General features: G+C 42.9%; 1 protein-coding gene across 9 annotated transcripts in view; it reads left to right on the top strand.

Moving 5' to 3' along the window:
* IPCEF1 (interaction protein for cytohesin exchange factors 1) overlaps positions 1 to 22,745 on the top strand; it is a 50,667-nt gene that overhangs the window by 10,091 nt on the left and 17,831 nt on the right. For 2 of the 9 annotated variants that reach the window (XM_081187451.1, XM_081187448.1), the window contains exons 2-4: positions 17,069 to 17,118; positions 20,368 to 20,404; positions 20,950 to 21,119. In XM_081187451.1, the coding sequence (XP_081043577.1) occupies positions 17,095 to 17,118; positions 20,368 to 20,404; positions 20,950 to 21,119 (231 nt within the window). In that variant the 5' untranslated portion in view covers positions 17,069 to 17,094. Of the gene's footprint in view, positions 1 to 4,717; positions 4,802 to 4,932; positions 5,027 to 5,264; positions 5,283 to 12,766; positions 12,783 to 17,068; positions 17,119 to 19,833; positions 19,934 to 20,017; positions 20,168 to 20,367; positions 20,405 to 20,432; positions 20,585 to 20,949; positions 21,120 to 22,745 lie in introns of those variants that run through there. The other 7 variants (XM_081187449.1, XM_081187447.1, XM_081187450.1 and 4 more) reach the window with 7 other exon arrangements.

The following is a 22,745-nucleotide window of genomic DNA, read 5'->3' as shown; positions in this document are numbered from 1 at the left end:
AAAATATGATTAAAAACCATTTAACTCCTCGCACAGCCTAGAACAATTGTTACAACAGGTAGAAAAATAATTTAAGTGGTCTGCCAAGAGCCTCAGCAATTTACAAGGGGTGGGAGGTGGGGGGAGTTTGGGACCCATTGCTTTAGAGTGCTCAAAGAATTTCAGATAAGGTGTGCTAACATTGATTAAGGTGTGGTTAAGAGTTATGAAGAAGATTCTTTGAAGCATGTTGCCATGTTGCTTGCTGGCAAAGTTTTTTTTGGAAAACGAACACATGTGTGTACAGCTAGAGTTAGTTGGATGAGAAAAACTGACAATAAAATAGCTGATCTGAGGAAAAAAGTTTATGCCTGCATTATGCAGTGGTGGGTGGGAAGAAGGTAGATAAAAATCTGTTTGGTTGATCTGTAAGTTCTTTTTAAATTGGCTACTCTAAAGGAGGATGATAAGGGGTGATATGATAGCCATGTTCAAATATATAAAAGGATGTCATATAGAGGAGGGAGAAAGGTTGTTTTCTGCTGCTTCAGAGAAGCGGACACGGAGCAATGGATCCAAACTACAAGAAAGAAGATTCCACCTAAACTTTAGGAAGAACTTCCTGACAGTAAGAGCTGTTCGACAGTGGAATTTGCTGCCAAGGAGTGTGGTGGAGTCTCCTTCTTTGGAGGTCTTTAAGCAGAGCCTTGACAACCATATGTCAGGAGTGCTCTGATGGTGTTTCCTGCTTGGCAGGGGGTTGGACTCGATGGCCCTTGTGGTCTCTTCCAACTCTATGATTCTATGATTCTAGGAGTTGGGAGAAAAGTAGGAAACTTTTTTGAAATGGCAGTAAACTCTTTACTTATACTGAAAACAAATTCATGGGTTGATAGGATTCCTGGCCCTTAATTCTAAATGTCTGTCTTGAGCAGGGGTCAGCAAACTTTTTCAGCTGTGGCTGGTCCACCGTCTCTCAGACCATGTGGTGGGCCGGACTATATTTTGGGGAAAAAATATGAACAAATTCCTATGCCCCACAAATAACCCAGAGATGCATTTTAAATAAAAGCACACATTCTACTCATGTAAAAATACACTGATTCCCTGACTGTCCGCAGGCTGGATTGAGAAGGCGATTTGGGCTGCATCTGTCCCCCGGGCCTTAGGTTGCTTTCCCCTTGTCTTGAGTTTTTCCACTTGACCTTCTTCGGTGGTTCTAAAAGTAAAGGTAAAGGACCCCTGACAGTTAAGTCCAGTCGCAGACAACTCTGGGGCTGCGGAGCTCATCTTGCTTTACAGGCTGAGGGAGCCAGCATTCGTCTGCAGACAGTTTTTCCAGGTCATGTGGCCAGCATGACTAAGCCGCTTCTGGTGCAACGGAACACCGAAACCAGAGCAGCGCACGGAAACGCCGTTTACCTTCCTGCCGGAGTGGTACCTATTAACAACTTGCACCTTTGGGCATGCTTTTGAACTTTCCTGCTAGGTTGGCAGGAGCTGGGAGAGAGCAATGGAAGCAATTGGCAAGCCCAAGAGTCCCACCCGCGCCCCTTCGGTGGTCCTAGTAAGGTAAACTGTTCACCTTCCCACCGCAGTGGTATCTTTTTATCTACTTGCACTGGCATGCTTTCAAGTTGCTAGGTTGGCAGGAGCTGGGACAGAGCAACGGGAGCTCACCCATTGCGGGGATTCGAACTGCCGACCTTCCGACCGGCAAGCCCAAGAGGCTCAGCGGTTTAGACCACAGGCCTACCCGTGTCCCTGCCAAACTCATTAGATCATTTCCCATAACCTTGATGGCTGCCCGCCTCTATGATACAGGTACTCCTGTCCCCCCCCCCCAGGAGGGCTAATAGTAGCTTGGGAAGTAATTTAGATCAGGAAAATGGCACAGGAGATTGGGTTAAACAACACACCAGTGCTCTTCCTCCAATGAATTTAGAACAAAACCCTCCCATATCTCTGGATGCTTTAAATTAAGTAAAAAAATTCAGGAGCTCATGTCACATCTGTTTCAGACTTTATCTCATGCTGGAGAAAAATGAATCTGAAGATAAACTGCCCGAGGGTTGAGGAGGAGTGCTAATCCTGCCTTACATAGAGGAAACAAGTTTTTAGGCTGGTGGGTGGATGGCTTCTATTTGCAGCACAGCTGTAGGTGGGGGTGACTGGTGTTGAGGGGTTTGACAGGGGACCCGGGCCAGGGGTGTGGGTGAGCTGCTAGCTCTGTCTGAATCATTACACACAGAGGATCTACTGAGAGCAATGGGCCTTGGTGAGTCATCCGCCAAGTTCACTTTGCGTGGGTATCGCACTAGAGTTGAATTGGGTAGACTTATATTGTAGTTGCTTAGGGCTATAAGCAATTGCCATTGACGAAGTATTGGTGCATAGAAGTGAAGCTCTTTCTCCCTTCTCATGGATAAGATAGAGTTGTGCCATTTGACCTTAGGAAACAGCTGAACAAATGCCCTGTTTGTACTCTGGTGCCCCCTCGCAACTGCTGGTACTCTAAACCGTGCTGGGCATCTTGCATCAACTAGAGAATGCCAGGCAGCTGCGTTCTCCCCCAAAGCGACCCTTGGGATGATTCAGCGCTCTTCTTTCCCGATGCGCTTCTGCAACACACATCCGAAGATATATGCACACAATACAGTGGTACCTCGGGTTAAGTACTTAATTCGTTCCAGAGGTCCGTTCTTAACCTGAAACTGTTCTTAACCTGAAGCACCACTTTAGCTAATGGGGCCTCCTGTTCCGCTGCACCGCCAGAGCAAGATTTCTGTTCTCATCCTGAAGCAAAGTTCTTAACCTGAGGTACTATTTCTGGGTTAGCGGAGTCTGTAACCGGAAGCGTCTGTAACCTGAAGCGTATGTAACCCGAGATACCACTGTATGCATACAATACTGTAGCAGAGTCAAAACAGAAGCTAGGTATTTGAGGTGTGGAATCTAAGCTACTTTATTATATACAAGTGTTACAGAACAAAGGAAGCATGGCCCCTCTCTCTTTCTTCTTCTCTGAGAGAGAACAGACTAAAAGCAATAGTACAACATAACGGAACAGTGTAACTGAACTTCCGTTCTCATGACTTCAATAGTATGGAACGTCAACAAAGACATGTGGTGAAAACAATCACACATCCATCAATGGAGGAATGAAATCTCAACATCAACATCCGTTTCTTATTGCACTTTCAGGATAATTGGGATCACAAACCTGACTTACTGAGGGCTACCTATATGTGTTGCCCTCAGGGCTGGCCCAAGACATTTTGACACCAGTGTTATGAGAGAGGGACAAAAACTTCTCTCTCGCCACTTCATGCATAATTTTATGAACTTCTATCATGTTGCCTCTTACTCCCCCCCCCTTTTTTTAATAAATCAAAAAGTACCAAATGATGCAATCTTTCCTCATGGTAACCACTTAGATTGCTGCACTCAAACGCTTTTATTTATTTATTTTCGTAAAATTTATACACCTTCTGATCGTATAAAGATAACATTACAAAAACAAGAAAACCAAGGGGGGAAATCACAAACATACGGAACTCAAAATACTAAAACAGATTAAAATTACCTCAACTTTCTAAGCATCTGAGTAGCCTTGTCTGAACAAGAATGTTTTTATCGGGTGCCGAAAGAGTGGAATAAAGCAGAGGAGTTAAGTGTTGCTGGTTGTTGTTGTTGTGGTTTTTTTTTTTTTTTAAAGAAGAAACATAAAACTTGTCTCTATGGAAATAATTATCATTGAAAAGCAGTGGGAAATCGAGGAGGCTGACCTTGGCTGCTTTAGTGGTTTCTCTTCTAAATGTATTGCAGTTGGAGTCAGTGACTTAAGAAAAGCAACCAGTCAGTTCTCCACTGACTTATGTGTGAGAGAGACTGGCTCTGTTTAAATCAGGAGTGTGGCTCAGGGGCTCTGTGTCTTTTGTGACATTCCCTCAATTTCCTGTTTCTTTAACTTTTTTTTTAAAAAGGTTTGCTTACAGGGTGGCAGGGTGCCCTGCAAAGTGCTGTGCGAACCACACACTAGCTTAGTTTGCTTTCCTGTTGTGACACCATCATGATAGTTGGATGTCATGTGTGGATGATAATGACAGGTGACAGGAAGCTTGTAAGTACATGAAATAGCTGGACGGTGTGGAGAAGGAGAAGAGTGCAAGAGATGCAATGTAAGATGTTGGACAAGACAGAAGTTCTTGCCAATTGATGGCAAGTGGGGCAGAGGTCCCAATCCAAATTCACATGAATTTGAAAAAGCAGCCCTAATTTTAGTGGTGCAGACTAGCAGTGTTCTTCAACCTTGAACCCCCCAGATGTTGCTGGACTACAACTCCCATCATCCCAAGCCAGTTCCGCCAATGGTCAGGTTGAAGTACACTGACACAGGGGATAAAGGAGGAGTTAAAAGAGATAGCTCTGGGTTGCATCATTAAATACAACTGCATTTCCTGTGTGTCCACAGTTATGTTAGCCTGTACAGTGAACATGACCACACAATTCACATGCTCAATATGTTTCTTGGCTACGTAGGTTAAGAATTAGGGAACCTGACTGCTTCTGCTTAATCTTGTCTGAGCAAAATTATTATGCCCCCTCTCTTCAACTCCAAAAACAGTTTGGTCTCAACTGGAAATTGTTATGCCAGCCAGCTTATTCTCTTTGGTTTGCCTGCTCATGACTTTTCCACCAGTTTCCTCTTGGGTAATCTTTCATTGCAACCAATTTGAGTAAGAAGAGTTTCCTGTCTCTTCTGAGAAGGTAGAGAAAGGGACAGCGCTGGAGGGGGGTCTCTTGAATTCCTGACTCCCGGGTATGTGCAACTTGCTCCTCTAAATTTTCAATGAAATGCTATTCTGGTATTTACCTCCTGTGTGATATAGTAGGCTAAGAGTTACGATGCATTCACAATAATGTTGCTTTTATTTTTCAAAGATCAGTACTACTTCCTCTTTTCCTTTGGTTAGACAATGCATGCGACTAATTGAAGGAGACAAAATTAAGCAGTTTAAATCAACAAGGTTTTACAAAAAAAGAGGTGAGATTTACAGTGCAATCATATATGATCAGAATTAAGTCCCATTATTTTCAGTGTGACTTATTCCTAGGCAAGTGGGGAGTGGTTAGAAGGTTTGACTAGGATCTGGGACAGCAGGGTTAAAACCTACACTTAGCCGTGAAGCTCATTGGGCCAGTCACTCACTCTCTGCCTAACCTTCCTCACAGGGATGTTGTGAAGATGAAATGGGGACGGGGAGAACTATGTGCCCAATCTTGAGCTCCTTGGAGGAAAGGTGGGGTATAAATGTAATAACTAATAAGACTAATTCTGGAACACAGCACATATATTGAAATTAAGGTAGAAAGTGCTGGTGTTTGGTTAAATTGTTCCTGTTGCGTTCAGTTATCTATAAACTGGGAAACAGTGTACACATGTTAGGCATAATCCCTATATATCCTGTATCTAATACAGTGGTACCTCAGGTTAAGGTTCTTAATTCGTTCTGGAGGTCCGTATTTAACCTGAAACTGTTTTTAACCTGAAGCACCACTTTAGCTAATGGGGCCTCCTCCTCCTGCTGTGCTGCCGGAGCACGATTTTTGCTCTCATCCTGAAGCAAAGTACTTAACCCGAGGTAATATTTCTGGGTTAGCGGAGTCTGTAACCTGAAGTGTATGTAACCTGAAGCGTATGTAATCTGAGGTACCACTGTATGTCACTTCTTAGCAAATGCTCCATTTTGATACTGCATTTCTCCCCAAGTTAGCTTTTGAGAAAAAGAATGACCCAGCTGTGTTTTAAGTTGTCAATGTGTACACAGCCTCTCCTTGGAGAGCTTAATCCATTTCCCCACCAGAGAAATAGCTGTATTAGCCTCTTGCAGCAATAAAATAAAATAAAAGCAATGAAAGGCCTTATGGCACCTAAAGGGTAGCAAATTTGGCACAAGCTTTTGTAGGCTGCAGTCCACCTCATCAGATTCATCCAGTGTTATCCTGACTTGCAGGCTATATATACATGGTTTGGGGCAGGGGATTGTGAACAACGCAGTCAGAAGGAAAGGAAATGCAGAAAAGAACAGATTATGATAATTACATGTAACAATGACTGTTTGTGGGATAAACCCAGCTGTGTTGATAAAACAGGAACCCTAGCACTGGTGAGCAAGTTAACACATGTTGCAAATTTTTTTTTTTGTGTTCATTCAATGCACAAGTGTCTCTGAGTGTCTCCTTTTAGAAGTAGTGCTGAATGATAACTAGATCCTATGTTTGCAGAAGTGGGTTTATTACGTTTCCAAATGGCTGACCACTTAACTTTGCCACTGTTGCAGTTGAGGAATGAGAAATCCCAGGGGCACTGAATTTTATTTTCTTTGGATGAAAGACAGGGAATCTATAGTACCTTTGTAATATTTGTTTTATTTGCAAATATACAGACAAGGGCTGTGTTTGCCCATAAGACTAAGCCATGGTTTATTTAACCACAATTGATTCAACAAGCCATGGCTTGTCTTAAAGACAAACAAACAACCCCCACCAAAGCTTGTTTAGGTTTTCATCTCCTCTTTCCTTGTGCCTTGGCAGGTCTCTGGGGCAAAGTCTCCAAAAGAACCATAGTTGAGCAAGGCTAATGAGTTTAGACATAATGCCAAACCATAGTTAAAGCAAGCCACAGTTCATAAGCAAACAACAGATCATGGTTTCACTTAGTGTTTTTTGCCAGAAACCCAGGGGCGTAGGAGGGGCGGGCAGAGGGGGCGGGCTGACCCAGGTGCCACTGTGGGAGGGGTGACAAGATGGCCCTGTCTCCCCCCATTTGTAGAGTGGCTGAGGGCACGCGCAGTCCGTATGGGTGCCGCTCGCATGGCATCCATATGGGCTGCCACTCTTGCACACCGTCCTTACAGGATGCTGCTCACGTAGCGGCCTGTACGGTTGCCGTGCAAGTGGCAGCCCGTACAGACTGCACATGTGCAGCATCCCATACAGTCGCTGCACATGCGCAGTCCATATGGGATGCCGCTCGTGCTCGGCGGTCCTTATGGACGCCATGCAAGCAGCAGCCCCTACTGACTGCGCATGTGTGGCATTCTGTATGGAGTGCGCACGTGCGGGATGCTGCACATGCGCAGTCCGTACAGGCTGCGCCGCTTGGGTGCTGGAGAGGGTTCCTTCACCACTGCAGAAACTCCCCCCCCCATAGTTATTCTGCTGGTCTGGCTTCTGACATTCTGACAAACTAAGCTTTGCCAAAGTATTTGTAAACTAGATGAGACCACCTAAAAAGCAAACAAGTATTCTTGGGACGCGGGTGGCACTGTGAGTTAAACCACAAAGCCTAGGACTTGCTGATCAGAAGGTCGGCGGTTCAAATCCCCATGACGGGGTGAGCTCCCATTGCTCGGTCCCTGCTCCTGCCCACCTAGCAGTTCGAAAGCACTTCAAAGTGCAAGTAGATCAATAGGTACCGCTCCAGCTGGAAGATAAACAGCGTTTCCATGTGCTGCTCTGGTTTGCCAGAAGCGGCTTAGTCATGTTAGCCACATGACCCAGAAGCTGTACGCCAGCTCCCTCGGCTAATAAAGCGAGATGAGCGCCGCAACCCCAGAGTCGGTCACAACTGGACCTAATGGTCAGGGGTCCCTTTAAAGGTAAAGGTACCCCTGCCCGTACGGGCCAGTCTTGACAGACTCTAGGGTTGTGCGCTCATCTCACTCTATAGGCCGGGAGCCAGTGCTGTCTGCAGACACTTCCGGGTCACGTGGCCAGTGTGACAAAGCTGTTCTGGCGAGCCAGCGCAGCACACGGAAACGCCGTTTACCTTCCCGCTAGTAAGCGGTCCCTATTTATCTACTTGCACCCAGGGGTGCTTTCAAACTGCTAGGTTGGCAGGTGCTGGGACCGAGCGACGGGAGCGCACCCCGCTGCGGGGATTCGAACCGCCGACCTTTCAATCGTAAAGGGTCCCTTTACCCTTTACTTATTCTTATAGCAGATCTTCGGAAAACACCAGGCTGCATTGTCAGTTCCTTCCATCTAACTCTGGGTGGAACTTTCAATTCTGTAGTCTCTTACTTAAAAAAACACCCCAACAACAAACAGCCGCCTTCTGCTTTTCCTGATGCCATTCTGCCATTATCTGGAGACCTGTCACTTTCTCCTGGCTCCAGGGCACTTATCTTGACCATTCAAAATGCTTAGGAGAGTCCAGGTGACCAAATCCCAACCATTAACTCCCACTGAGGAAACATTAACTAACCATCCCAAACTATTAATCAGCAATTGGCCCGATAAAAAGAACAATCCAGCAGCAGCAGGAACACCTGCTTGTCACCTCTACAGAGGTTTTAGAAAGGGCATTCATAAACTGGGCACTGTGCATAGACCAATCACCCAGAGTAAATGGGCATTAGTGCCAGAAGGCTCCTCATTCAGTAAGTCAGCTGCATGCTGCTAATATTTTCTACTGGCTATAAGGCACAGAGGAGTCTGGAGAAAAAGGGAGCACAAAACTGCAGACCAGGATCACCAACCCAGGACAATCGTCATGTTAAGTTTAATGTCTGTTCTATAACACTTTTGTGCTCTTTCATCCCCTCCCCTGGAAACAACTGCTTCAAAGTAGTGAGATACCCCCAGGCTGGCAGGCGCACTGTCTTGCCCCCATGACAGAGGGGGCCCGGGACTGCGCAACATCACAGTGGCATGCCTGTGCTATGTGTTGTGCAGATGCCTCGCAGCATGCGCGTGTGACACAAGCACACTGTGCGACATACGTGCACCACCAATTTGAACTTGCCCCCCCTGCCCCTTCATTGAAAATTTGTGGGTGCCTGGGCCCCCATGGCTCCAGTTAAATGCATGCTAAACAAATTCCAGGATGATTTTCAGAGCAGATGTTTGCCGTGAGCGAATAATGTAGGCTAAATATTTGTCTGCTTACAATAGATAATCATGCAGGGTGGTGAAATGGATTCACTTGTGATGGTTTAAGCAAATGCCATATTGCCCTGTGCACAGGGCAGCACGTAACGGCTTTTCATTGTGATACTGCGCTTGTGCAATGAACAGGAAGCTTCTTGTGGACATTTCTTAAAGTAGTAGGACTTCTTTGGCTACTTCCTGTACAATGTTATCACTTCTGTTTTGTTCCTTGGTGACTTGGGGGTAGTTTCTGTGCAGAGCTCTCTCTCTCCTTATTCCAGGGGGATCTTGCCAGATAATCACTTTGTGGTGCAAAATAATCACTCTTATTTTGTTCGTGAGAGCCATCTATTCAAGGAGGCCTTTCTGTCCCAAGAACATTGTATTTCCTTAACACTCAGATCACAGCATGCCATTTTCACCCAACCTTACCTTGTGTTTCAGAGTGCCATCTAGAATGTAGATGCATAACATTTCTAGAACCTATTGGATAGTACCTGGGATGTCACTGTTAAATTACATTTGTCCCCTCTCCCATGCTAATGTCACGTTGCCACCATAACACTAGTGGGTTTTTTGTGTAAATTTTAGGAAATGCACAGGGCCAACTGGTCTTCAGGCTAAGTTTGATGAATCCCTTTGTCAGTTTCATCTCCCAATAGCAAATTCTGTTATTTATTTGCATTGTCACAGTGCAGTCTCTCACAAGCTGCCATCTGGGGCACAGCCATTGTTGAAGAAACCTCCCAAATGTATTACTGGTGTTACTTTAATACTGAAGATGATCAGTGTGAAAGGCAGAAATGTTGCATTTTGCCTACAATCCCAACGAGTTCCAGAAAATATAGGCCCAATTTGTTATGTTAGATTTATTTTTATTTTTTGTTTAAGCTAAACTGAAAGTTAACTTTGCACCAGGTCTCTGCGGTATTTCTTCCAATCTGATGTGCCCTCGTATGGTAGGAGCTGGGATGGTTCGTGCCATAGCATACTGTTTCGTGTATTTAATACATTGTGTAATGTTTTGCACTGCAATCAATGAGAGAATCTTCTTCTGACATGCCCCAGGGCTCTCTCACCCCTCTGAAAGCAATAGTTCATTATGCAGTGGGAAAATGCTGGCTCTTGCCACATGAGGGCGCGCTCAACTGAAACATCCACCACAACAGAATTATGCACCAAACTAATTTCTCAGTGATTTTTCCCATATTAGAAATCAACATGAGAATTGTATCTTGATAAATGCGCCTCTCGGTGTGTAAAATATTGATAATTACAGAAATAGAGCACTTAGGACTGCAAGGAAACAAAGAAATGTAGATTAAAAATTACTTGATCTGGGTGAATTGTAGGATCAGCACACATGTTGAAAATAATTTAGAGGCAAAGACCAGGCATACTTGGGTTTTAAGGGTCTCTAGGAAAGTCTCTCTTTCTGTGTGTGTGTTCAAAGGTTGCACTCGGATTTTACAGCCTGGCGTTTTCAATTAAATCCTAAATATATGTATTTGGTTTTTTTCAAAAAAATATTTATTGCATTTTTTAAACACAAAACAAACCAACAAACATATACAATACCATCACCATAAAACAGAACAACAGAAAACAAAAAAGATTTAGAAAGTAAACAAAGAATGAATAAAAAATAAGGTACATCAAGATCAATTTATCCGTTAATCATATTCTCGTAACCTTTGGACTTCCTCACATACCCTTTCCTGCCCTAAATATATGTATTTGGGGGGGGGGAGAGCTGCTTTTCTGACTATTTACACACACACACTCACACCCACCCACACCCACACACCATTCATTAATCTTCAAACCTTGCTGACAAGTCATTCCTACCATAAGGGTCTCTGCAGCTGTCCATGCAATTCAGAGAAGGCTGTGACAATTTAACTGCAATTCATACTGTCATTTATTTATTTCAAGCCGTACATTTCCAGAAATGCAGCTCTATATATAGCTAGACTGTGACGATGTGTTCTGTGACAGCACCAGCTTTCAGTCCTTAGAGCTGCAGTCATTAGCCCTTTCTGCATGATTCTCAGGTTTATAAAGAATCTGCCAGAGTGATGAGGGAGCAGAATTGCAGGTTCTGCCTGCACTGACCTATGCACATTCATTTGGAAGGTCAGAGAATCTGTGCATGCCAGATTCTCTTTGCTTGATTGGAAACCCTGCTTTAATTGGGTTCCCGATTGCAGGGAGAGAGGCTCTTACCATGATCCCACTCCTCCCCACCCAAGTGCTGCTCCATGCACACTAATTCTTCATCCAAATGATATCTGAAAAAACCCTGTAGAGCTGAAAGTTTGGCAGCAGCTTCTGAATTTTCCATGGGAGCAAGTGGTAGGGGGTGAGGGAAAGTGAGGAGCATTTCTGGTGTCAGATATTTGGATGTTGCTGTGACTTACCTTAAATCTGGCTGTGTAGAGAGGCAACTCATATCACCGCCCCATCAATAACAGCTGTAAAGTTATGCAAAATTAGCAGTTACATCAACGATTTATACAATCTTCTTCTTGTTGACATCCGACTCAAAAGACAATGGAGTGCATTAGTAGCACTGATGTGACCTCCCTGAGGCTCAAGCCTGGGCAGTGTGTATAGAGGTCTTGGGTGTCATTGAAATTCTACTCAAAATGATCCAAGTAGATTCCAATGCATAGTTAGCAGAGCAAAAACTTAAAACACATTGCAGGATTCCCCCAAAATAGACCAGAGGCAATTGTATTTCATCAAGCAGAGCTTTACTGCTACTGAAGGCAATTGAACATAATGGCCACAAATCCAATACGTTCAGGATTGGCACTGTCCATAAGAAATCCAGTTGCCGCAGACTTAACTTAAACTTACAATAGCTTATAAGAAGTCTAAACCTTAACACTATCTATGTACAGAACACCACACTAGAAGGAAAAGAGATAGAGAGACAATGTGTGAAACCCAGGCTCCTTCTGGCCCTGCTAATTTATAGTCAGCATGATCTTGACAGAAAGAGATAACAGAACCAGTTCAAACTAGCTGTACTCAGCTTTCTTTCACAGAGAGAAGCTTCCAAAAGCTTCCAGAACCCTCTTGAATTAATTAGAATGGGAAAGATCTTTACACATCAGATCTATACTTTCTGTACAGTGGTACCTGAGGTTACATACGCTTCAGAAATATTACCTCGGGTTAAGAACCTTGCTTCAGGATGAGAACAGAAATCGTGCTCTGGCGGTGCGGCGGCAGCGGAAGGCCCCTTTAGCTAAAGTGGTGCTTCAGGATAATAACAGTTTCAGGTTAAGAACAGACCTCCAGAACGAATTAAGTTCTTAACCCAAGGTACCACTGTACTAAGAAATGCAAACTGACACTGTGTTGCGCAGATGACAAGACCTCCCTCAGCCTCGCTGAAGTGGTTCAAAGGAAAACAGAGCATTTGGCACCAGCTTGGCTGCAGGAGTTGCTGGAAGGAGTTGTACAAGGAGCCATCCAACCATCTTAAGGACACCATGCTGGATTTTTGAAGGGTTTACTCCCTAGTCTTTTCTTCTCCTGAAGATATCCTGCAAGGCAGCGGAGGTTTAGGTCCAGTGTTTTCTTTCTTCTAGATGAGCTACCTTGCCAGGTTGACGTGCCCCATCTGCCCCTCACTTCCCTCTACAGCACTTACAGAAACTCTCTTCTTGACCATTGGACCCATTCTTGGTCTCGTCTGCTTAATATGCCAGAGCCTATCTTTGCATGCAGGGGAAGCCCCTAAATGACGAAGAGTTTGAGCCCCATTGGCTACCCTCACCTGGTTTAGCCTGCCAGTCAAAGTCATTTCCTGGGGTGTGGCTGCTCTCACATGTGACAGCTTCTAGGAACAACAGGTGAGAGCCAAGTGCAGGGTGGGGACCAAAGGTGGACAAACTACCCCAGAAGGAGCACAATGTGTCCTCTATGAACATGGGTGTAGTCTGGGGGCAGATGCCCCCCCAATCAATACAAATCTGAGGTTCTGCTCCCCCCCCATCACACCATACATTCTTTACATAATGTGTGTGGCTATACTTCAATGCCCAATCTTCTTAGCATAGCATTGACTTACCTCTCTCAAGAACCTGTATATCCAGCTGCATCCTTTAAAATTTGATAACCAACTATTTTACCAATAGTAAGGTTTTTTTTTGTTTGTTCACCATAGTTCCCCAGACTCTCATTTTTTTCTTCATATGTTGTAGCCCATTTAGTTATGCTATTTTTGTTTTTGTTATACTGTTTCATTGTTTTCTGCTTAATGTTTGATGTTCCTTTATAATTTGCATGATGAAAAAAGGTGTTTCCTATCTGCTTGTTTACATTTGGAATATAATTTCTGAACAGCATTGGTTTTTCTTTTCTTTTATAGGATCCCTCCTCATTTTCATTTCCTCCTTGCAGCTACTTTTAGAAACATCTGCCTTATTTTTAGTTTCCAATAGCTGAAGGCAACAATGTGAGCATTTTGGTCTATTGTTTTAGAGTGTTTGTTGTTCTTTAGCTTATTAAAAGCAAAATGCATATTAAGAATAGCACATCTCAGTTCACAAATTCTAACAGACTTATAGGTGGGCCACAGTCCTTTTTTATTATTGAGGTGTTTGTGCATAGAAAGAAACCCCTCAAGAACAAATTATTTTAAAAATGTACTCAACATACTTTAACTCCACCCTTCAATGCAACTATTTCCAGACTTCTAGTTGGCATGCATGAAAATGTGATGGGTGTATTCAAAGTACATGGGTTGGAGCCAGTCTTAAGTCACAGAGAATACCCATTGAAACCAATAGAACTTCTTAGTCATGACTAACTTGAAGTCCCAGAGGGTCTCCTGTAATCCTGGTTTCAGAGGGTCTCCTGTAATCATGACTAAGTCTGCCTCTAACTCACTGTTTATCATTCCCTATATGTTAACTTCGAGCTTCTGAAATCCAGCCTTGCTCAAAGTGTTCAAACTGGCTAGAAATAAGTTCTATGCTAATATAGCCATATTCATGGTGGAAAATGCCTTAGTTATAGCTAGAGGGGCCACTTTCTTAAGAGAGGCAACACCATCCTGAGAGGTGGCAAGCTCTAACAGATCAATGGAAGGGATAAATTCAATTATTACAACAGTTTCTAAAAAATTTAAAAGCCTCTCCTCCTCCTCCTCCTCCTCCTCCTCTTCCTTCTTGCCAAAGCCATTACAAAAGATAAACTACACAAAATAAAATATATTACACAGTTAAAAAAATATTAAAACCAGACATACTATCAGATAAGAGTTTGCTCCCTTGAAGAATGTAGTTTATCATCCCGACACTTTTTTGTCCTTAAAATTGCTGCTCTAAAGGCAAAACAGGCCATTTTTTCAAAGTGGGAGGGGGACCTGTCCCATAATAAAAAGTTAATTGAATACCCAATTGATCTCCCTACTGGGAGATTTAAATATTGAAACAAGACTGCTCTTAAGTCCTCACATCATTTATTAAAGATCAGCAGGAGATCAATACTAAACATGTTGGGTGATATCCAACAGTCCACCCACTGAAAGCAACAAACTTCCCTAATTTCAGTCAGTAGATTAAATGGGTCTGCTCTGAGTATGGCATAGTTGGATATCACTGTGTCTTTGCGAGATCATTTCACCTTTAAGAAAAAAGGAAACTTAGAGAAGCAGCCTCCATGTCAGAATACAAATCCCAATGACAAATAAGAACAAAAACAAATGTTTTATGAATAATAGGAACAACCCAAAACTATAGTACATCAATGGATGATCTTTATTCTCCCTCTCTCTCTCTCTCTCTCTCTCTCTCTCTCACACACACACACACACACACACACACACACACTTACTTTTACTGGGAAGTTAAGTGGGACATGTATCTGGTAAATGTGCTCCAGACAGCAACTTCTAATTTGGGGAAACTGCTTTGAAGAACAAACTCCTAGAGGAATCATAGAATTTTAGAGTTGGAAGGGACTACGAGGATCATCTAGCCCATCAGATCACTCCATTGCTGTTTCTCGAGACAAGATAGGGCAAATTGCATGAATGCATGTTAGCAAAGCAGAGAAACTGTTGTTTCTTTTATAACAGCTTGAACTATTTTGGCTTTTTGGGAAGAACAAAAAAGAGGGACTCTGAACTGAATGGCTAGTGAAGCCTAATGCTTTTTCATTACTCATCCAGAACAGAATGAATATGTCTTAATTACTTAACAATACTTGGAAAATGTACAGTGTTTTAGAGGAGGTGTGGGAAGACTTTAGGCTTGTCTTTTACTTAAACCCCAAGAGGTACACCAACCAGAGCCAGATGCTCAAACATTGACTCAGAGGCATGGACATGTACTAATTAGAATTAAGGAATGGGGGTGGAATTGGCACTGTGGAGATGGTTTCATCAGTGCAAGCATTTCTGCTTGCCAGGTGGACCATTTGCCCCTCCCCTCACTCACTGGTTGAGGGATTCCCTTGATCAGTGCCATTTTTCCAGAAAAAGAGGTGCCAGAACTCACCATAAACACCTCCCTTGTTCTCTTATAATGGCAATGGCACCCACCTGAGAGATGCTGGAACTGAGTTCTAGTGAGTTCTGGCTGAAAAAAAGCCCTGCTCTTGATCCTTCTAAGCAGATTTGGGGGGGGAGGTGTCAGGAACGTGGCCCCCCAGAGCGCAGGAGATGAGTTAGACTCAGAGATTGAACTAAATGAACGAGGGTCTGACTCTGCAGATGAGAACTAGCTGTCAGAATCAAGAAAGGGCAGTTCGACCCCCCATTTCTGGAGAAGACTCTATTAGCTCCCAAGGAGAGGAAGAGTTGGGAGGCAGCCAGAGCGTTGCTAGGCAATCAGCAGATAAGCAGAGGTCCGAGTCTGGGTTGAGTGGGAGCAAGGAGGAGGGTGAAGATCAACCTCTCAGTCCCTGATCCAGGCTTCTGGATAAAATCAGAAGGCAACGGAAGGGCAAGAGGGGAAAGGTGGGAGTCTGGCGTCCTACCATAAAGTGGGCCAGGAGTTTTTCCAAATCATCTCATGGGTAGAATTTATTTTCAGAGTTCCCAAGATATGTTCGGAGAATATCTTGTGGAGGATCAGAAATTCTGAAAAAAATCAAATCGTTTCTATAATTACTTAAATATGGATCGGAGAGCTTAATTTTAATCCCCCGCTTCTGAACATTTTTGGACATAAGCTGTCTAACTGCGTGTCAACTCAGAACAGTTTGTGAGCATTTTAAAGCTGTAAAGCTAAGGAGAGTGTTTTTTTATGGCATGAACTGGTGAAAGAACCCTGGAGTGAAACAGCGGTTGTTGTGTTCCCACCTGCCATTCCCAGTTTTTAGCTTCTTGTTTTTCTCTTTAAGTTACTGTTCCGACCTGTCTACTTGTCTCCATATTTTTATATACTGTAGTTATATGTATTTTTGTATGGCTCTGTTTATATGCTGGCTACTTTAGGAAACTTGTTTATGCACAGAATAGATATATAATGTGTATAATAGTGTGATTTAATGTCTACAATGATGCATGTAATATGTGAGAATTATTTGTATTTTTAGCAGAAGTGCACAGGGATCATGCTTCTCACTGAGCCTCACGAATGAGACAGGAATTAGAAAAAAAAACCAGTGCAGATTAGCTTGATGTAGAGCTTTTCAGAAAACCTCACTCCCAAATGGGCTCTCCATTCTTGTCACCCAAATAGTGGTTTTGAGGAGTGTAGGGGACTTCAAACCCCCTGGCTACAGAGATACCTATAGCAGTGGAGTCATTGCTGGCTGTGCCACTGGGGCTGACAGATTGCGGACACTGTTGTAAGGGTGTTGTGATGCAGGGATGTATGCTGAGGTGTATCTTGATTGTTGCGAGTTCATTGGTTCCCTCTGCTTGTGGGCAGCCTGTTGGTATAATTGCCAACACAGTCCACCAATCTGGGGCCTTGGTGGTGCTTCCCAGTGTGCTGGAGAAATGTCTGCCATTTGCATGCAATTTACTGTGCTGTGTGTTTCCCTTTCTTCTCCTCTGCATCAAGTAGTGATTTATCTCCACTACATAGTCAGTGTTGTAGGATTGTTTGGTGAGAGATATTTTTTTCTCTCTACAGTTAATGTTATTTAAAATGTAATTATTATGTATCATTTTCTTTTCCAGCTTCCCCATCAATTTCGGTTTTGTGTATGGCCGCTGATGGAAAAGCCCCTGTAAGTATACAATGTCACTGTTAATGGAGAACAAGTGATACTATCCATTTTGGGAAAACTACTTGCAGAATACGTCGAGGGGTATAAGGCCTTATGGCCCGTTGATTCACCTGGAACACATTCAAAAAAATATGTCTCGTCAGAAAGAGGGGAAAGGGCAACACAGATTTGCATAAAAGTTGCACACCCAAAGTTTTATGTATATGTGCAGATTTATAACTAATTGAAATAGAAATATAATGCATCTCATCATCACATGAAAGACTGACCAAATGACTTGTTCTCATGAGCAGCCTGCTATTAATGGGCAATGTTAAGGCTCTTGCCCTCATATTGTTCTCTATCTCAAACTCTACTTGGACCTTCAAATAGAGGATTCTCCAAGGACAGTTCTTCAGATAGAAGACTGTCCTCTGTAAAGTAAGACACATGAACATCCTAACAATATGAAATCTGCCCCCACAACAAGGTGTTGTGTCAGGTACATAAAACATATATCCAGAAGAAGGGATGTTTCATATGTGATGCCTCGTGTTTCCTCTTGTAAAAGCCCTGCCTGCATCTCAGAAATCCAGCACCTCAGGAAGAATCCTGGGCTGGAACCTTTCTCCTCAAAATGCTACTTTTCTGTGTACAAGGAACCTGTGTAAAAATCAAAACATGTGATATTTCACTTCTATCTACTATATAGATCAGTTCTTTATTTGTAATCTTGTAACAAAAAGTAGCTTGCTGATTTCTCTGCAACAGTTTCTTGGGTCAATTTTTGTTGGTGAAGAACTTATTGAGACTTCTTCACATAGGTGAGGATTGGAGATCTGAAATTTACAGGCACAACACAATGTTGGTCATACTTTTAAGGGGACTGGATATTTATTCCGTTGTGGTTATGAACAAATGTCATGCTGCAACTTAAACAACATTTAAATCAAATGTTCCAGTAGGGACAATACATGTTTGGAGCTTAATTCCTGGTTTGTACTTTCTCAATTCTATAATGGAATTGAATGAGTGTGTGTTTGTTTGTTTGTTTGTTTGTTTGTTTGTTTGTTTGTGTGTATGTCTCCCCTCTTTTCCCAAAGTTTATTTAATGAAACAAATGGAACATGCAGCACAATGTTGCAATGTGGAGTTACACTATTCACTATTCTCTTTTTTTGTCACATAACAAGCACTAATCATTCCTTTACTGAGTGTGCTCAGTCTTCACTAAGCTGTTTGTGGGAGGTTTCAACCCTCAGTATTTTTCTAAGGTTTTTTTGATGCTTCTGCAAACCCTGGGATTCCTTCCAAGCCTTGTGCATGGGTGAAGCCATTTGGACTGCATGCACAGCCAGAACATTGGAAATAGAAAAAAAATGCGCTATGCTAGCTTATCCCAGTGCTAACCACTAGTGCATTTGTACAGGGCGGCCACTAGTTTGTTTTGAAATTGGAAAAAAGAACCATTTCCTGCCATGATGTTGCAAAATTAAGCCCTGTGGATGAGTTAAACCCATGATGAAACTGTAGGATGTTTACTCACCACCAGCATGATAATGATGTAGCATTGTCATTTCAGCATAGATTTTGTGACATCACATTTCCCCTTGTCACACAAACCTGCAGTCCTAAACTCACTTATTCACTGAACTCAATAGTGATGAATAAGATTGTACGGCTAGGTCCACAACTCGGTCAAGCCTGAAGGATTCTGATTATAGAGCTGGTTCTAACTACCCATATTTTTCCATCTTGATTGGAGACCTTGATTCTGTTCCTATCGATATCTGAAATACAGGTGTGTGAGGAGGGGGTCTGCTTTGGGCAGGGTCTTTTCCGTAGTGGCACCAAAATTCTTGAATTCCCTTCTGGGAAAGTTCATTCAATCTCTTTCATTCTGGCTGTTTGGTACAAGTTCAGATAACTTATAGGGCTCTTCTATGAGTCTAAATTTTCTTGTTTTTTGTTATGTTTCCTCTTGTTGGATTTTTAACTTGGTTGTTAGTTCATTGGTTGATTCGCTTGGGAAGGGCAGTAGTTCAGTGACAGGGTAACTACATTACGTGCAGAAGGTTCCATTTCTATTGTTTTCTGTTAACCCAACATAAGTAAGAGGTTGAGTACCAAGACCCTGAGATGATGATAACCAGGTCAGCTGGTCCGACCTTTTAAAATAAGTAGCTAGGCCAGACCTTACTGGAACCTCTGTATCCTACCCCTGAACAATCCTCAGGATGGGGCTGGGTGAAGTTTGGATAGGTCCTGAGCTAGTCATAACATGTGCCAAAGTTACTTATGTGAACTGGACATTAGGATGAACATGTTTATTGTGAGGTGAGGCATCACTACAGTGGAACCTGAAGAGCAGCAGAGAACTACTGGTTCTGAGGGGCAGAAGAAATTAACAGGCTTCAGTCCCTATTTTGCCTGACCAATACCTTCCTCATTTTTGCCTTGGATGTTTTATTTTGCCCCTTCTTTTCACAACGGCTGGATAGGGGACCCAAAGCTTTGCAGACATGGCCTTTTGAAATATGAAGGCAGGAATACAGGTGAACATGTGTCACACATCAGATGCCAGGTTTCCTGTGTGAAACAGCCGTCGCTGGTCAAGTTCTCCTTTCATAGCTGCTGTTTCCATGAGAGGCAATTCTTAACGTTCAGCTGTGAGTCATCAGGCACTAAGTCACTGGCTGGTATGTGTGTATATGTGACTCGAGCCTTAAATCTCCTTGAATTCAGCAGGATTAAATTGACTAAGTTGTGAACTGAACTAGTGTACCCTCCTTTGATCCTCTGCAAACTTGTTCTATTGTAGCGACCGCAGTGTGCGGTGAGGGTAGCGATTGTTGTACCGATGTTCAGTATGCCCTTTGAGTGCTGGAGAGCTTGTCTAGCAGCTGATACAGGGCACTGAAGCTTCGGCTGAAGATTTTTGTTTCTGGTTTGAGCTACCCCTACACAGCATAGCTGTCTGCGGGTGTGAAACAGGAAGCTTTAGTTGCAGAGGCACAAAAGTGCTGTACTTGCTCTCATGGAGCTTCACAATTAATCAATTTTAATTACAGTATTTTATGCTTCAGCTACTTGCTTCCCCATTAGCTCTCTCTGTGTGTGTTTGTTTGAAAGATTCCATTCTGTGCTGGGACTGTCTGCTACCTCCTCCTCTTCTTCCTCCTCCTCCTCCAGAGTCCCCCTCCCTTTCTGAAAAATATTGCAACACCATCTGAAATTTCCTCTTTTCTTTCCTTCCTGCATTTCTTGCAGGTTCCTTTGCGTCAGAAGACAAGGAAGAAAAATCAAGGTAACAAGGTCTTCCTTTTGTTCCTGCTTTTGTTTAGTGTTAAAATTTTGCTCACGCGAGGAGGACGGTTTTTGTTGTATTGTTTGTTTGGTGTTGAGCACGCTGTTATTCTGCTTAGTTTTTACATTGATTCAGTGGGGAAGATAATGACACACTCTTCATTTGGACTAAGCTGCTTCGGTATGTCAAAGCTCTGTGTGTGTGTGTGTGAGAGAAACTGTTCTGCTTAATTCATTGCTAGTCTGTACTGACTGTCATGAAAATATAATTTTCTAACGTATCAGTTTGGAAGCGTATTTATTTTAACAGTTGTATATATTTATGATCACACATGCACACATGGAAAAATCTAGTAATACATTTAAATCTGCATTCTGTTTCACTGGCACAATGTTCTCTATCATTATGGATTCTTAAAGCTTCATTTTGACTAATTTATCTTTGCTAACTGTCCATACAGAAATAATTCTGGGTTGTATTTCAAAAGAAAATGCTGGCATTCCCTGCATGCCAGTTTAAAGGTGGCACTTTGTTTTTTCGCACAGGAATTTGTACAATGAGCCGTCGAAGGATATCATGCAAGGACTTGGGGCTAGCTGATTGCCAGGGATGGCTATACAAGAAGAAAGAGAAAGGGGGCTTTATTGGCAACAAATGGAAAAAGTTCTGGTGTGTCCTGAAGTGTTCGTCATTATACTGGTACAGCAATCAAGTGGTAAGCATGCTAACCTCTTAGTTTCTCCAGGTATATTAAGGGAAGATTCAGTGTTCCTAAGCCATTTTATCATGTGTAATTCAAGAATCTATCAGTTTAGTGTGTTTAGACAATCACAGGAAGGGAATAAGTTATTTTAATTTTCACTTCATTGTTTGGAACAAAGCCCTTCTGTTTTGAAACATGTTAGCTGGACAGAGTGTTTTTGGATAAACAGGTTGCTTGAGAGAAGTTTGGGGCCATAGGAAGATAAGTGGACACTTTCCTTTGCTTTTTACCTAGATGCCAGTTAACTTCCCCATACTCCAAGCTTCCTCCATGTTTCCGATTCAACAGGAGGGACGTTTGAGCAAGAAGGATTCTAGTGCAGCTTTGTAGGAGCCAGTGTGTAACTGCCCTTGCAATTTCTAGCTAATGTTGCTAGCTATTCTGGACTTCTGGAACAGGTGGAGAATTTAGGCAGTTGTCAAGATTGCTCCAAGATGGCCTCTGTCAAAGGTTAGAGTCCAAGCTTCTCTCTGGTGTTCTGGGGGATGCAGTGTGGGGAGTGGGAGAGAGAGTTGTGGGTGACAAAGCAACAAGGACAACCCAGTTGGAGCACACATGGGTAATGCAGAATGAGTTCAAATGAACAACAAGGTTCCACATGTTGATTGGCAGTGTGGAAGAACTCCACTTACCTGTGAGTGGGCTCTGTTGATTTCTTGTGGATTTGCTTTGGAGTGGACATGGTTACAATTTCAGCCTTGATGCTCTGTTCCTACTGCATCTGAGCTGTACCGTTTGGCAGAACATTACTGATTGGCATATGGCACCATCCTATGCATGCTCACTCACCAAGTCCTACTTAGTTTACTTCTAGCTTCATGGGTGTAGTATTGCAGCCCAAAGGGCCCTAGATCAGCAGGACGGACCACTAGGTCACAACTATTGTGACCTGTTTGCAAAGTACTTTGTAGATAAAATCGCTCTGACTTGAACACTTCATTGGTTATTAAATCCATATCAGGAGTGTCCTTGGCTTCCGTTCTTCAAGGTTTCTTGGATAAACTTCAGTTGTTGTTAGTATGTGGAGTCGTAGGAGCTCTCTACCTACTACATATGTGTGTTTGATCCTTACTATTTGTACTTAATAAGATGTAGCTAAGGGAGATGGGTCAGATTAGTCCATGATGTGCTATTTTATTGAAAGAGGGCATTATTCCTGTCCCTCAAAAGAAGCTATAAGAAGGTTTTATTGTACTGGCCTCCATTTTGGGTGGGAAGTGTGGCTGAACTTGTAGTATAGTGGAAGAGCTCCAGTTGCTCTTGGGTGAAACTGGGTATGGAGATCAGTTTCAGTCTGTGGATTTTAATCTCCTTTAGGGACTGTAATAGGTTTAGTGGACTTGGATGGGACAGAGGGGGAATGTGGTCATTTTGATTCCTCTGGACCTACCAGCAGCTTCTGATTTAAAAAAAAGTATCTTTTTGGACTTCCAATTAGGAGTTGGGAATGGCTCTACTCCTGTCTCATAATAAGGTACCAAAAGATGGTCCTAGGGCAATGCTGCCCTACCCAAAAGGAATTGCCTGTTTTTTGGTAGGATACAACAAAATATGATTTAACCTCCTGGTGGCTGATGG

The sequence above is a fragment of the Podarcis bocagei genome, assembly GCF_964188305.1.
Source record: "Podarcis bocagei genome assembly, chromosome: 3".
NCBI classification, from domain to species: Eukaryota; Metazoa; Chordata; class Lepidosauria; order Squamata; family Lacertidae; genus Podarcis; species Podarcis bocagei.
This window is presented reverse-complemented; position numbering and strand designations above follow the sequence as displayed.